General features: G+C 39.2%; 2 protein-coding genes and 1 pseudogene across 5 annotated transcripts; all 3 read left to right on the plus strand.

The window, feature by feature from the left end:
- The first annotated feature begins 391 nt into the window (after positions 1 to 391).
- Positions 392 to 4,422, plus strand: LOC137725844 (G-type lectin S-receptor-like serine/threonine-protein kinase At4g27290). Of its 2 annotated transcripts, none has more exons than XM_088694160.1 (7): positions 392 to 2,217; positions 2,457 to 2,609; positions 2,709 to 2,839; positions 2,979 to 3,189; positions 3,290 to 3,527; positions 3,649 to 3,799; positions 3,889 to 4,422. In XM_088694160.1, exons 1-7 carry the CDS (start codon positions 918 to 920, stop codon positions 4,189 to 4,191), a joined length of 2,487 nt encoding a protein of 828 aa, XP_088550286.1. In that variant the 5' UTR covers positions 392 to 917; the 3' UTR covers positions 4,192 to 4,422. The 2 variants fall into 2 exon arrangements, with proteins under 2 accessions (XP_088550286.1, XP_068320752.2); XM_068464651.2 differs by having other exon boundaries at positions 393 to 2,217; positions 2,457 to 2,612.
- A 798-nt stretch (positions 4,423 to 5,220) lies between these two features.
- LOC137725845 (uncharacterized) lies at positions 5,221 to 8,761 on the plus strand (annotated as a pseudogene). Its single transcript, XR_015962500.1, has 3 exons — positions 5,221 to 5,609; positions 6,246 to 7,309; positions 7,680 to 8,761. The product of XR_015962500.1 is annotated as an uncharacterized LOC137725845 (transcript).
- LOC137725843 (G-type lectin S-receptor-like serine/threonine-protein kinase At4g27290) lies at positions 8,443 to 13,255 on the plus strand. Of its 2 annotated transcripts, XM_088694159.1 has the most exons (8): positions 8,443 to 8,580; positions 9,301 to 11,136; positions 11,396 to 11,551; positions 11,646 to 11,776; positions 11,916 to 12,126; positions 12,230 to 12,467; positions 12,589 to 12,739; positions 12,829 to 13,255. In XM_088694159.1, exons 2-8 carry the CDS (start codon positions 9,837 to 9,839, stop codon positions 13,129 to 13,131), a joined length of 2,490 nt encoding a protein of 829 aa, XP_088550285.1. In that variant the 5' UTR covers positions 8,443 to 8,580; positions 9,301 to 9,836; the 3' UTR covers positions 13,132 to 13,255. The 2 variants fall into 2 exon arrangements, with proteins under 2 accessions (XP_088550285.1, XP_068320751.2); XM_068464650.2 differs by lacking the exon at positions 8,443 to 8,580 and having other exon boundaries at positions 9,668 to 11,136; positions 11,396 to 11,548.
- The last annotated feature ends 751 nt before the right edge of the window (positions 13,256 to 14,006 follow it).

A 14,006-nucleotide genomic window follows, 5' to 3' on the forward strand; every position in this document is an offset into this window, starting at 1 on the left:
GATTATATTATACATTTGAACTACTGCGATTCAGATTCGACAGCTTTACTGTGCGTTTTAATGTTTACTGCAATACAGGATTGAACATTTTTTGAACATTTTTGGTACAACTTAACTAAAAAACAACCAACAAAATGAAAGCAACTGAGGCAACTGACAGCAAAGAAAACAAGGTTGCAAAAAACAACCACAATCAGCAACCAAGAACAACCCAAAGCAAAAGCAAAAACAAACAAGAGAAACCGAGACTCCGAGAAAGCAAAAAACTTCTACAAAGAAATTCAGCAGGGAACGGTAGACACAATGGCATGAAAAAAAAAAAAAAAAACAAAACAAAAAAAAGGAAGTAGCATCTCTGAAGTCATTCTGAAAAATATTGACTTTGCTATAAAAAAAATCACGTGGAGAGAGAGAGAGAGACACACACACACACACACAAAGGGACATACAAGCGGTTACAAGGCATATTTTCTCCCATCCGAGATGCTCTTATTTTATACTTCGTTTTTGGCATTTGTGTATTCAAGTCAAATGTGGGGCTGCTCTCTCCGTCTGATTTTTCCAAAAATAATGCTACTATATATTAATTTATATCATTCTTGGACCGAGTCCGATGTCTGCTTCCGATAATTTCCTCAGTTTCACACTGGAGAACAATTTATCTTCCCTTGCAACTTAGTAATTTGTCTTCCCATGTGCGCAATTATTCAACAATATTGAAGTCAAAAATGACAAAAAAATGCGAAATCATACATGTAAGAAGGGAGTAGAAGGACAATTGAGGTCTTTGATTTTCAGTGCTTTCCCACGAATTTAGTGAAACTTCCATTGAAAGCTTCAACTAAGATGTGCTTGCTTCTTTTCTACTCTACTTTGCTGCTCATTGTTGCAGCAGTAGAGGGACAATTTGTATTTCCATGAATTTAATGAAAAATCCATTGAAAGCTTCAACTAAGATGTGCTTGCTCCTCTTCAACTCTTCCTTGCTGCTCATCTTCGCAGTACTATTCTCCATAGCTGATGACACCACGAGTACATTTCAGTCCATTAGAGACGGTGAGACTGTAGTTTCAACTGGCGCAACGTTTGAGCTAGGATTTTGCAGTCCTGATGCTTCTAATAGACGGTACGTGGGGATATGGTACAAGAAGATTTCTGTTAAAACCATTGTATGGGTTGCCAACAGAGATACACCCCTCACTGATTTGTCTGGCGTCCTGAAGGTCACCAACCCCGGAATTCTTGTCCTCAACCACAACATGAGCACGATTTGGTCCTCAAACACAACGAGAACTGCACATAATCCAGTGGCACGTCTTTTGGATTCGGGTAATCTTGTCGTGATAGATAGGAGTGATGATGACCCTGAGAACTTTCTGTGGCAAAGTTTTGATTACCCTGGCAATACAGTCTTACCAGGTGCGAAGCTTGGTAGGAACACAGTTACAGGCTTCAATTGGTATCTTAGATCATGGAAAAGTCCTCAGGATCCTTCTCAAGGTAATTATACATATCAATTTGGTCCCAAAGGATATGCAGAAATGTTTCTGAGGGAAGGTTCGGTCATAAAATTTCGGAGTGGACCATGGAATGGAATCCGGTTCAGTGGAATGCCTCAGTTAAATCCAAACTCTCTATACACATACGGTCTTGTTTTTGAGCCTGATGAAATGTACTACAGTTACGAGCCTCGCAACAGCTCAATCCTTTCGAACTTGGTGTTAACTTCAGATGGACTTGCGCAGCGCTATACATGGATTGATAGAACCAAAGATTGGTTTGTTTACCTAACAGTCCAGATTGATGACTGTGACAACTATGCATTATGTGGTGTATATGGCTCATGTAACATTGAAAAGTCCCCGGTATGTAGCTGTTTGAAAGGATTTACACCAAAGTTTCCAAAAGAATGGGATGTGGTGGATTGGTCAAATGGCTGTGTGAGAAAGACTTCTCTAAATTGCACCGGAGACGCGTTCCAAAAGTACTCGGGGTTGAAATTGCCTAGCACAGAACTATCCTGGCTTAACAGAAGTATGAACCTCAAAGAATGTGAGATGGTGTGCATGAAGAACTGCTCCTGCACGGCGTATACAAATTTGGATATCCGAGATGGAGGAAGCGGGTGCTTGCTGTGGTACGGCGATCTAATTGATATAAGATACTTTGCTGAAAAAGGGCAAGATATTTATATAAGAATGGCCTCATCGGAACTAGGTATGTAAAAAACAGCTGTTGGTGACTATGCATTTATTCATGATTAAATGCTCGAAACAAAGTCAAGACATAACGAAGTGAAACGTTGTATTAATTCCAACAGTTTAAACCTTGAATTTTGACACAATTAGCAATCTTCTTTTAGAATTGTCTCACAAACTAGCAGCCATTAGTTTTTATTTATTTATTTAGTACTCTCTGACTCATAGATTTTCTATTTTAAAAAATATCACTTGTAGATGATGAAAACAATACAAAGATCAACGCTAAATACTCTGATTCCAATGCGAAGAAAATGAGAATCATAATAAGCACTACTGTGTTGTCTACCGGACTGCTGATCATGGGCCTGGTCCTGCTGTTTTATGTTTGGAAGAAGCAGCACCAGAAAGGTGGTAAGTTGGCTGTACTATTCTGCTCCTCTGCTTTCCAAGTTACATAGTTATGCTGTATAGGGAATTTTTTTCACCCCCGTAAATGCATCTTTGCAGCAAAACTAGGACGCAGCCAAAAGGAGGATTTGGAATTACCGTTATTTGATTTGATGACTGTAGTTTCTGCAACCGGTAACTTTTCAATTGAAAACAAACTTGGTGAAGGTGGTTTCGGATCTGTCTTTAAGGTAAAACCAGATAGTCCTTCACAGTTTCCAAGTTGCATAGATACATGTAGTTCTGATCATAATATGGAATGATGGATACAAGTAGCGTGCAAACTACAAAGTATGAATTTTGGCCATAACATACGCTGATGGATTTCAGGGTACAATGAAAGATGGACAAGAAATCGCAGTGAAAAGGCTTTCAAAAAGTTCTCACCAAGGACTTGACGAGTTCAAGAATGAAGTTACACATATTGCCAAACTTCAGCATAGGAATCTAGTGAAGCTTCTTGGATACTGCATTCAAGAAGACGAGATGATGCTGATCTACGAGTTCATGCCTAACAAGAGCTTAGACTTCTTTATTTTTGGTTTGACCACTCAAAAACCTTACATTTAGTTCCATTAGTCCACTTATGCTCGCATGATGTATTTTTTGACAATTGTGAAATGAACTATGATATGATGCAGATCAAAGAAGAAGGATGTTATTAGACTGGCCAAAGCGCTTTGAAATTATTAATGGGATAGCTCGAGGGATCCTCTATCTTCATCAAGATTCTAGACTGAGAGTTATCCATAGAGATCTCAAAGCAAGTAACATTTTGTTAGGCAGTGAATTTAACCCGAAAATCTCAGACTTTGGCCTGGCTAGAAGCTTTGGAGGAAATGAAACAAAGGCAAAAACAAAGAAAGTGGTCGGAACATAGTAAGTATCCTAAAACACAATTGTACGACTCTTTTTTTACGAATTTTCAAAAACACTAATAGAAACTAGAAAGTCTAGATTCTTTGCTTATAAAAAAAAATTTTAACACATTGGTTTGCAGCGGTTACATGTCCCCAGAATATGCAATTGATGGTTTCTACTCTATAAAGTCCGACGTCTATAGCTTTGGTGTTTTGGTGCTAGAGATAGTGAGTGGGAGCAGAAATAGAGGATTCTCTCATCCAGACCACAAACTCAACCTTCTTGGACATGTGAGTGTGACAACATCAAATGTAAAGTTAAAATTTCTTATCACTCGATTCTACTACTTCTACTAAGTAGACTAGTTTTCATGTTTTAGGCGTGGATGCTACACACAGAAGGCAGGCCTCTCGAACTACTTGATACATTGGTAGAGGACTCCATCACTTTGCATGAAGTTGTACGAACGATTCATGTGGGTCTTTTGTGCGTGCAGCGGAATCCAGAAGACAGGCCGAGCATGTCAGCTGCAGTTCTAATGTTGGGTGGTGAAGGTGCATTGCCCCCACCTCTAAAACCTGGTTTCTATAGTGAAAGGGATTTGACTGAACTCGAAGCCAGTCATTCTTCTAAAGCATGCTCAGTTAATGAAGTCACTATATCACTACTCGATGCTCGATAAAATATTGGAAATGATTTTCGCACACATCTGTCTTTATTTTGTCTCTTGATTTTCCGATAACTTCTTCAATTGGAAGACAATGTTATATAAGTCATTGTCACATAGCGACACTCTTGAGGCCGATTCACAAAAATTTGTGAATATGATCAGAATTGTCATATTATAAATTGATTTGTAAAGATAATATTTCAACCAAAAAAAGAAAAAACAATCAATAAAATATGATATTGTTTAGTCATTAATATCACATCCCGCCCCGGGCCCCCACTACATCCTGGGCTTGTGTTAGGTGGAGATGAGAACATACGTATAAGGCTTACAGGATCCTCACCCTTGGACGATGTGGGATCTTACAATTAAGCTATATAAAAACAATCAATAAAAGTATTACAAACCGTTTGTGAGGAATTCTCATTTTTTAGTGGTCAAGCATTGTTCATTTTTAAGGCCAAAAAATGAAAATCAACAGGGAAAAATTCCAACAGATTTCAGTATGTGGCTAGAACAAATTTTCGTCGATTGGAACATTTTCGAAATGTTTTAAGTGAATTTTGAAAAAATTTTCAATGCAACAAAAATTCTACAAAAATAAGTTTTATGACGTTTTTGTTGAATTCCCCAAAACAGAGTAAAAACCTTAAATAATAATTGTATATAAAAAGGAAGTTTTAACGAAATATTTCTGGTATTGTTCACTTTTAACAAAAAACCATATTTTTATCCTTCATTGATACTATTCACCACACATTTATTTATCATTTTTCATTAAAACTAAAATTTTTTTGGAATTTTTGTTAGTTTTTTTGGTCAAGCAAATTTCCATCTTATCACCAAGTTAAGTGGTAAATGTAAATAATTAAAATAAAATAAAATAAAATAAAAAAAGAGAGAGCATTGTGTTGTCTGTTCCTCTCATCTTTCCCTCTTGTAAAGCCCTAATCTTCCCCTGGATTGAACTTTCTTCTGGGTTGGCTGGCCTCTGCAACATTTTCTGCCAATAAAGGTCAGTTCTTTCTCTCTCTCTCTCTCTGTTTGTTTTGAGAATTGGGAATTTCCCGTGTTCTTGAACCATTTCTATATTTATTAGATTAAGTAAAGGAAACAAATTGTTCCAGTTTTTTTCCACGTTTTGGATTGAATTAGTTGATGGGTAACAATTAATGAAGCTAAATCTGGATTGCAAATTGTTGCCAATTGGTCTTATGGGTTCTTGTCACTTATGATTTGTTTGTTTGAAAACTGGGGAGAAAAGTAATACAATTTTTGAAACAAACCCAACATTTTAACAGTTGCATAAATCTTAATGGAGACAGTAATCGTTCCTCGCTGCATCGAGTGTGTTTAAAGATTTTCAATCTTCTGTATGAGCAAAGACTACCCCGTTTGGACAATATACTTGGAAGAAATGTGGTTGCAAGGTTGGTTTAGTGTTTGGAAGTGTTTCCGGTCGATGCTGTAGCATGTAGTGTTCATCTTGCAGAACATTTAAGCAATCTTATTTGTTTTCATATTAGACAATAGTTTGTGTTGAGTTTAGATGACATTGTGGCAGATTTTGGACATCACTTCAATTTCCTGACTAACGAGATTATTAGATCGAAGTTTAATAAGAAAAGTTTTTGTGTTGGTTGCTCATACTAGTGATTGGAAAAACTTGGTTTATAACTTTATCTATGCATAGGTCAAATGTCCCCTTGGCATGCAACGTACCATAGATCTTGCATTTCTAGCGTACATATACGATCAATAGTTGAGCAGCTTGACTTTTTTAAGGACCTTAGGAGAGCCCTTTTTCAATATAAAATGTTCATCTCTGTACACACTTATATTTGTATGTATATATTTATGCTTCATATGCTTTCTTTACAATACGTAGATGGTTCAATTTTTGTGGCTTCAACTTAGGGGTCAAGGAGGTCCTAAATTCTCATAAGAAAAAGAAGAAGAAAAAAAAAAAAAAACGAGGAGATTCTGATTGATGAATGATTATGCTGTTTTCAGTTTATTAATTTTGAGTAATGTCAGTGGTAACCTGTGCCTCTCTTCAAAATCAGGTAGCAAGTATACCCAAAGGGTTTCATGGCAGGTAATGGCCTGCCATCTCTAGGTCGTGTGAAGCTAACTGATCTGGCACCTGCTGAAGGCCTTCCATCAGATTCTTACAAACAATCTGTTTCGACTTTGTCACAATCACTAGCACTCTATTCTGCTGCCATCATTCAGTTTCCAGTGAGTGATGGGGCTCTTTTGAGGTCGGGTTTAGATTCGGCTCGCCTCTACTTCCACCAGAAAGCATCATACCCAGCTGCAGATATGGTTAATAACAATGACCCTCGTGACTGTTGCAAGACTTCCGGTTATAACGCAGATCCTCAATTGTGGCTAGAAACGTATGATTACAGACCTGGACTCCCTCCTTTAGAGCCCAACAACACAATGGAATTTCCTCCAGCAGCTTTACCAGATATATTTTCACTGCTTGCAAAGGCAGCTCGAGATATATTGGACGCTATCAGCTTCTATTTGAACTTGAGGAGCTCACCATTTACTGACGTACTGATAATGTTCCCGTATGAAACCGGTAAATATCTTCTTCAGTATTATCTGTCTGTTGTCATGCAAGGCCATCATTTCAGGGGACACGACACCATAGTTTTACAACCCAAGAGGATGGCCGGTTGGTTATGTTTTCTGACCATGAGCATCAAGTTGACAAAAGCTTGATATATCTTGCCAAGTCAAACAAGGCTGGTCTACACATAAAGGACTTTCAGGGTGGTCGGTTTCTTGTGGACGAAGATCTTGGTCCTCAAGAAGCTATTGTTTACCCTGGACTTGCACTCTATCAGGCAACAGGATATGTTAACCCTGCACTGCAGAGAACGGAGACTGCTAATACACAGAGCAACTTGTTTGGGCGATGTTCTTTTGCTTTTAAATTCATTCCTAAATCCTTGACCAGTCTTAGTTGTTCAGAGATGAGAGCTGCTGGTCATGGGGTTGAAGCTCAGTTCCAGCTTCCAGTAGCGGTTGATGACTTTATGCAGAGATCTCACCCCACTGATCAACTCTTTAACAGACAGTTTCCAAAGTTCCAATTTCCATGCAGCACAAGATGGTATGCTGCATTTAATCTTCTTTACCAATTGCCTTCTTGTTACATACTGTAAATTGATTTCATGAATGCAATTTTTTTAATGACAGCTTACTTTAATTAGGATTGGTCTTACTGACTGAAGCACATGCACACACCAAAAATAAGTTCAATGTATAAGCTAAATTAAGTCCAACTCTGTTGATAGTAATCATCAACTACTTAATAGTTTTCGCATTTCTGCTGTCGTAAACAAGGATCTTCAATCTAGTTTTATCTTCTAAAATATATCCGTCTCTTGAGTCCTCTTGATATTGGATTGCACGTGTTTATGTGTCTCTTATGTGAGAAGCTTTTAACAGCAGGTCCTTGGATCGATGAAATGCTGGTACAGGATCTATGAAGCCTTTCTTGAGGAGGAGAAAGAGTGAAAGAACCAAACCTCTGCCACCTTCCAAGAGATTGTGGGTCGAGGCCCAGAGAGTCCTGAAGTAAAGGGTTCAAGACATTGCAGACAAGAAGGGAATCAAGCTGAGGTTCTGCAACCTGAAGGAGTGTGAGAATCACATTCAGACACTTGATAGCCCCTGTGCCAATATAAGAATGGAGATTGGGTGGCCACACGGGGTGCCATTTGTTCATCCCCATGATCTCCCCATTACGGCAAATATCAGTTTCCTTGAAGCCTATGAACCTGGTTGGACAGCTACTCATGATATGGAGTTTAGTCTAACCGAACCTGGACAGGCTGGCCAGTCAGCTCTCGGTTAATTGTAATTGTAAGTCCCAATTTAGCAATCAAGTAAAAAAGTTCGTATGGGTAGCCAACCGAGAGACACCGCTCACTGATTCATCAGGTCTACTCACTGTCACCATCCCTGGAATTCTTGTCCTTGTTGATACTAACAGGACAAGCGTTTGGTCCTCGAACACACCAACATCTGCGTCAAATCCAGCAGCGCAGCTTTCGGATTCAGAAATCTTGTTGTGACAGATTGTAATGATCGTACCGACCCTGAGAATTTTACGTGGCAGAGTTTTGATTACCCTGGTGACACATTCCTACTGGGTACAAAACTCGGTAGGAACACATTTACTTGCTTTGCTTGTGAAATATAGTTCTTGATACATTGCTTTGCACTGGTTACATTACATGTCCCCGGAATATGTCTTCGATGAGTTCTACTAGATAAAATCTGATCTATAGCTTTGGTGTTATGGTGCTCGAGATAGTGAATGGGAAGAGAAACAAAGGATTTTCTCATCCAGGCCATAGCCTCAACCTGCTAGGACATGTAAGTGCCAGCTGTCAAGTTGATAATTTTTCGTCGAATTATGCTAGGGGGACTATATTCTGACTGCATTAGCTAATGATATACAGTGTGTGACGGTGACTTCTCTAGTAACATCTGGTGACGATAACTCATTTGTAAAATGGATTCGATTCCGCTTAAAATATAAAATGTGGTTCGTCTAGCATTATTGTTTATATTTACTCGATTCTTTAGACTTCTATTTATTCAGTACGATTGGTGGTTGTGATCTTTTAGGCATGGAATTAACACACAATAGGCAAGTCCATTGAACTACTCGATACATCAGTAGGAGACTTTAGTAATCCACATGACTTTTTGCGGTCGATCCATGTGCCTTTTATGCATGCTGCGAAATCCGGCTGTAGTTCTGATGTTGAGTGGTGAAAGTGCATTGTCTCAACCTCAAAAACCTGGTTTTTACAGTGAAAGGGATCTAGAGGACCTCAAAGTCGATCCTTGTGCAATCAAGGCTAGAGCATTTTCAGCTAATGAAGTCACTTTTGCAGTACTCGAGTTTGAAGATTGGTAGGGCATTTTCAGCTATGAAGTCACTTTTACAGTACTCGAGTTTGAAGTTTGAATTAGAGAGATTAAATAGTTATCATTTATAGATTTCAATTGGATTAGATTATACATTTGAACTATTGTGATTCAGATTCAACAGCTTTACTGTACGTTCTTATGTTTACTGCAATACAGGATTGAACATTTTGTTTTGGTACAACTTAGCTGAAAAACGACCGACAACATGAAAGCAACTGAGGCAACTGACACCATTGGAAACAAGGTTGCAAAAAACAACCACAATCAGCAACCAAGAACAACCCAAAGCAGAAGCAAAAACAATAAGAGAAACAGATACAAAGAAATTCGGCAGGGAACGGTAGACACAATGGCATAAAAAGAAGGCAGTAGCATCCCTGGAATCATTCTGAAAAATATTGACTTTGCTATAAAAAAATTCACGTGAAGAGAGAGAAACACGCACACACAAAGGGACATACAACCGGTTACAAGGCATACTCTCTCCCATCCGAGATGCTCTTATTTGATACTCTGTTTTTGCCATTTGTGTATTCAAGTCAAATGTGGGGGCTGCTCTCTTCGTCTAAATGTAGGGGCTGCTCTCTTCGTCAAATGTAGGGGCTGTTTTTGGCATTTATGTATTCAAAAATGACAGCAAAAATGCGAAATCATACACGTAAGAAGGGCGTAGAGGGACAATTTGTGTTCCCATGAATTTAATGAAAAATCCGTTGAAAGCTTCAACTAAGATGTGCTTGATCCTCTTCTACTCTTCTTTGCTGCTCATCTTCGCAGCAGTATTCTCCATAGCTGATGACGCCACGAGTACATTTCAGTCCATTAGAGACGGGGAGACTGTAGTTTCAACTGGCGGTACGTTTGAGCTAGGATTTTGCAGTCCTGATGCTTCTAATAGACGGTACGTGGGGATATGGTACAAGCACATATCTGTTACAACCATTGTATGGGTTGCCAACAGAGACAAGCCCCTCGCTGATTTGTCCAGCGTTCTGAAGGTCACCAACCCTGGAATTCTTGTCCTCAACCACAACATGAGCACAGTTTGGTCCTCCAACACATCGAGAACTGCACAGAATCCAGTGGCACGTCTTTTGGATTCGGGTAATCTTGTCGTGATAGATAGGAGTGATGATGACTCTGAGAACTTTCTGTGGCAAAGTTTTGATTACCCTGGCGACACATTCTTACCAGGTATGAAGATTGGTAGGAACACGGTTACAGGCTTCAATTGGCATCTTAGATCGTGGAAAAGTCCTCAGGATCCTTCTCAAGGCAATTGTACAAATCAACTTGGTCCCAAAGGATATGCAGAATTATTTGTGAGGGAAGGTTCGGTCATTAAATTTCGGTCTGGACCATGGAATGGGGTCTGGTTCAGTGGAAACCCTCAGTTAAATCAAAACTCTATATACACATACAGTCTTGTTTCTGAGCGTGATGAAATGTACTACAGTTACAAGCTTCACAACAGCTCAATCTTTTCAAGGTTGATGTTAACTTCAGATGGACTTCTGCAGCGCTACACATGGATTGATAGAACCAAAGGTTGGGTTCTTTACCAAACAGTCCAAATTGATGACTGTGACAACTATGCATTGTGTGGTGTACATGGTGCATGTAACATTCAAAAGTCCCCGGTTTGTAGCTGTTTGAAAGGATTTACACCAAAGTTTCCGAAAGAATGGGATTTGGCAGATTGGTCTAATGGTTGTGTGAGAAAGACTTCTCTAAATTGCACCGGAGACGTGTTCCAAAAGTACTCGGGGTTGAAATTGCCTAGCACAGAACAATCCTGGTTTAACAAAAGTATGAACCTCAAGGAATGTGAGATGGTGTGCATGAAGAACTGCTCCTGCACGGCTTATTCAAATTTGGATATCCGGGATGGAGGAACTGGGTGCTTGCTGTGGTACGGTGATCTAATTGATATAGTATACATTGCTGAAAACGTGCAAGATATTTATATAAGAATGGCCGCAGCAGAAAAAGGTATGTAAAAAACACTTGTTGGTGACTATGCATTTAGTCATAATCATATGCTCGAAACAAAGTCAAGACATAACGAGGTGAAACATTGTACTAATACTAACAGTTTAAACTTTGAATTTTGACACAATTAGCAATATCTTATTTTAGAATTGTCTCACAAACTAGAAACTATTAGTTGGATGATAGAGATTATACAGTTTTTATTTATTTATTACTGTCCGACTCATAGATTTTCTGTCTTCAAAAATATCATTCATAGATCATGAAGACGATACAAAGATCAACGCTAAATACTCTGAAACCAATGCAAAGAAAATGAGAATCATAATAAGCACTACTATGTTGTCTATCGGACTGCTGATCATGGGCCTTACCCTGTTGTTTTATGTTTGGAAGAAGCAGCACCAAAAAGGTGGTAAGTTGGTCGTATTATTGTGCCCCTCTGCTTTCCAAACTACATAGTTCAGTTGTATAGGGAATTTTTTTCACCCATCACTGCATCTTTGCAGGAAAACTGGGACGCAACCAAAATGAGGATCTGGAATTACCGTTATTTGATTTGATGACTGTAGTTTCTGCAACCGGTAACTTTTCAATTGAAAACAAACTTGGTGAAGGCGGTTTCGGACCTGTCTTTAAGGTAAAACCAGATAATCCATCATAGTTCTGAAGTTGTATAGATACATGTACTTCTGGTCATAATATGTAATGATGGATACAAGTAGTGCGCAAACTACAAAGTATGAATTTTGGTCATAACATACGCTGATGGATTTCAGGGTACGATGGAAGATGGACAAGAAATCGCAGTGAAAAGGCTTTCAAAAAGTTCTAGACAAGGACTCGACGAGTTCAAGAATGAAGTTACACATATTGCCAAACTTCAGCACAGGAATCTAGTGAAGCTTCTTGGATGCTGCATTCAAGAAGACGAGATGATACTGATCTACGAGTTCATGCCCAACAAGAGCTTAGACTTCTTTATTTTCGGTTTGGCCACTCAAAAACCTTGCATTTAGTTCGATTAGTCCGCTTATGCTAGCAGCCTAGCACAATGTATTTTGTGACAATTGTGAATTATGATATTTTGCAGATCAAAGAAGAAGGATGTTATTAGACTGGCCGAAGCGCTTTGAAATTATTAATGGGATAGCTCGAGGGCTCCTCTATCTTCATCAAGATTCTAGATTGAGAGTTATTCATAGAGATCTCAAAGCAAGTAACATTTTATTAGGCAGTGAATTTAACCCGAAAATCTCAGACTTTGGCCTGGCTAGAAGCTTTGGAGGAAATGAAACGAAAGCAAAAACAAAGAAAGTGGTCGGAACATAGTAAGTATCCTAAAACATAATTGTACTACTCTTTTTTTACGAATTTTCAAAAACACTAATAGAAACTAGAAAGTCTAGATTCTTTGTGTATAAAAATGTTTTTTGACACATTCGTCTGCAGTGGTTACATGTCCCCAGAATATACAATTGATGGTTTCTACTCTATAAAGTCCGATGTCTATAGCTTTGGTGTTTTAGTGCTAGAGATAGTGAGCGGGAGCAGAAATAGAGGATTCTCTCATCCAGACCACAAACTCAACCTTCTTGGACATGTGAGTGTGACAACATCAAATGTCAAGTTAAAAATTCTCATCGCTCGACTCTGCTACTTCTGCTAAGTAGACTTGTTTTCATGTTTTAGGCATGGATGCTACACACAGAAGGCAGGCCTCTCAAACTGCTTGATGCATCAGTAGAGGACTCTGTCACTCTGCATGAAGTTGTAAGAACGATTCATGTGGGTCTTTTGTGCGTGCAGCGGAATCCAGAAGACAGACCGAGCATGTCAGCTATAGTTCTAATGTTGGGTGGTGAAGGTGTGTTGCCCCCACCTCTAAAACCTGGTTTTTATAGTGAAAGGGATCTAACTGAACTCGAAACCAATTATTCTTCTAAAGCATGCTCAGCTAATGAAGTCACTATTTCACTAGTTGAGGCTCGATAAAATTTTGGAAAATGATTTTCGTACACACTTTCGTCTTTATTTTGTGTCTTGATTTTCCTATAACTTCTTCAATTGGAAGGCAATGTTATATAAGTCATTGTCACATAGCTACACTCTTTAGGCCGATTCGCAAAAATTTGTGAATATAATTAGAACTATCATATTATAAATCGATTTGTAAAGATAATTTTTCAGCAAAAAAATAAAATATGATATTGTTTAGTGATTGAGCTATATAAAAACATATGGTAGGATTTCACATCCCGACTCGGGCTCCATCACATCCTGAGCTCGACTCCGCCGTAGCACGATATTGTCCACTTTGGGCCCCGACCACGCCCTCACGGTTTTGTTTCTGGGAACTCACACAAGAATTTCCCAGTAGGTCACCCATCCTGGGAATGCTCTCGTCCGAACTCGCTTAACTTCGGAGTTCCGATGGAATCCGAAGCTAGTGATCTCTCAAAAAGTCTCGTGCTAGGTAGAGATAGGAATATAGATATAAGGCTTACATGATCCACTCCCCTGGGCGATGTGAGATGTTACAATCCACCCCCTTAGGGGCTCGATATCCTCATCGGCGCACTTCCGACCAGGGATTGGCTCTAATGCCAAATTTTCATATCCCGACCCGGGCTCCACCACATCCTAGGCTCGACTCCGCCGTAGCACAATATTGTCCGTTTTGGGCTCTGACCACGCCCTCACGGTTTTGTTTTTGGGAACTCACACAAGAACTTCCATCCTAGGAATGCTCTCGTCTGAACTCGCTTAACTTCGGAGTTCCGATGGAACTTGAAGCCAGTGAGCTCTCAAAAAGTCACGTGCTAGGTAGAGATGAGAATATACATATAAGGCTTACAGGATCCACTTCC

This window comes from Pyrus communis, chromosome 5 (genome assembly GCF_041283825.1).
Source record: "Pyrus communis isolate YQ-2024b chromosome 5, ASM4128382v1, whole genome shotgun sequence".
NCBI lineage: Eukaryota > Viridiplantae > Streptophyta > Magnoliopsida > Rosales > Rosaceae > Pyrus > Pyrus communis.

Bases quoted from the DNA above. Each gene is read 5' to 3' on its own strand.
- LOC137725843 (XM_088694159.1), top strand. From the start codon at position 9,837: ATGAATTTAATGAAAAATCCGTTGAAAGCTTCAACTAAGATGTGCTTG. The intron at 12,127-12,229 runs GTTTGGCCACTC...GATATTTTGCAG, and splicing joins CTTAGACTTCTTTATTTTCG to ATCAAAGAAGAAGGATGTTA. The intron at 12,468-12,588 runs GTAAGTATCCTA...ATTCGTCTGCAG, and splicing joins AAGAAAGTGGTCGGAACATA to TGGTTACATGTCCCCAGAAT.
- LOC137725844 (XM_068464651.2), top strand. From the start codon at position 918: ATGAATTTAATGAAAAATCCATTGAAAGCTTCAACTAAGATGTGCTTG. The intron at 2,218-2,456 runs GTATGTAAAAAA...TATCACTTGTAG, and splicing joins AATGGCCTCATCGGAACTAG to ATGATGAAAACAATACAAAG. The intron at 3,190-3,289 runs GTTTGACCACTC...GATATGATGCAG, and splicing joins CTTAGACTTCTTTATTTTTG to ATCAAAGAAGAAGGATGTTA.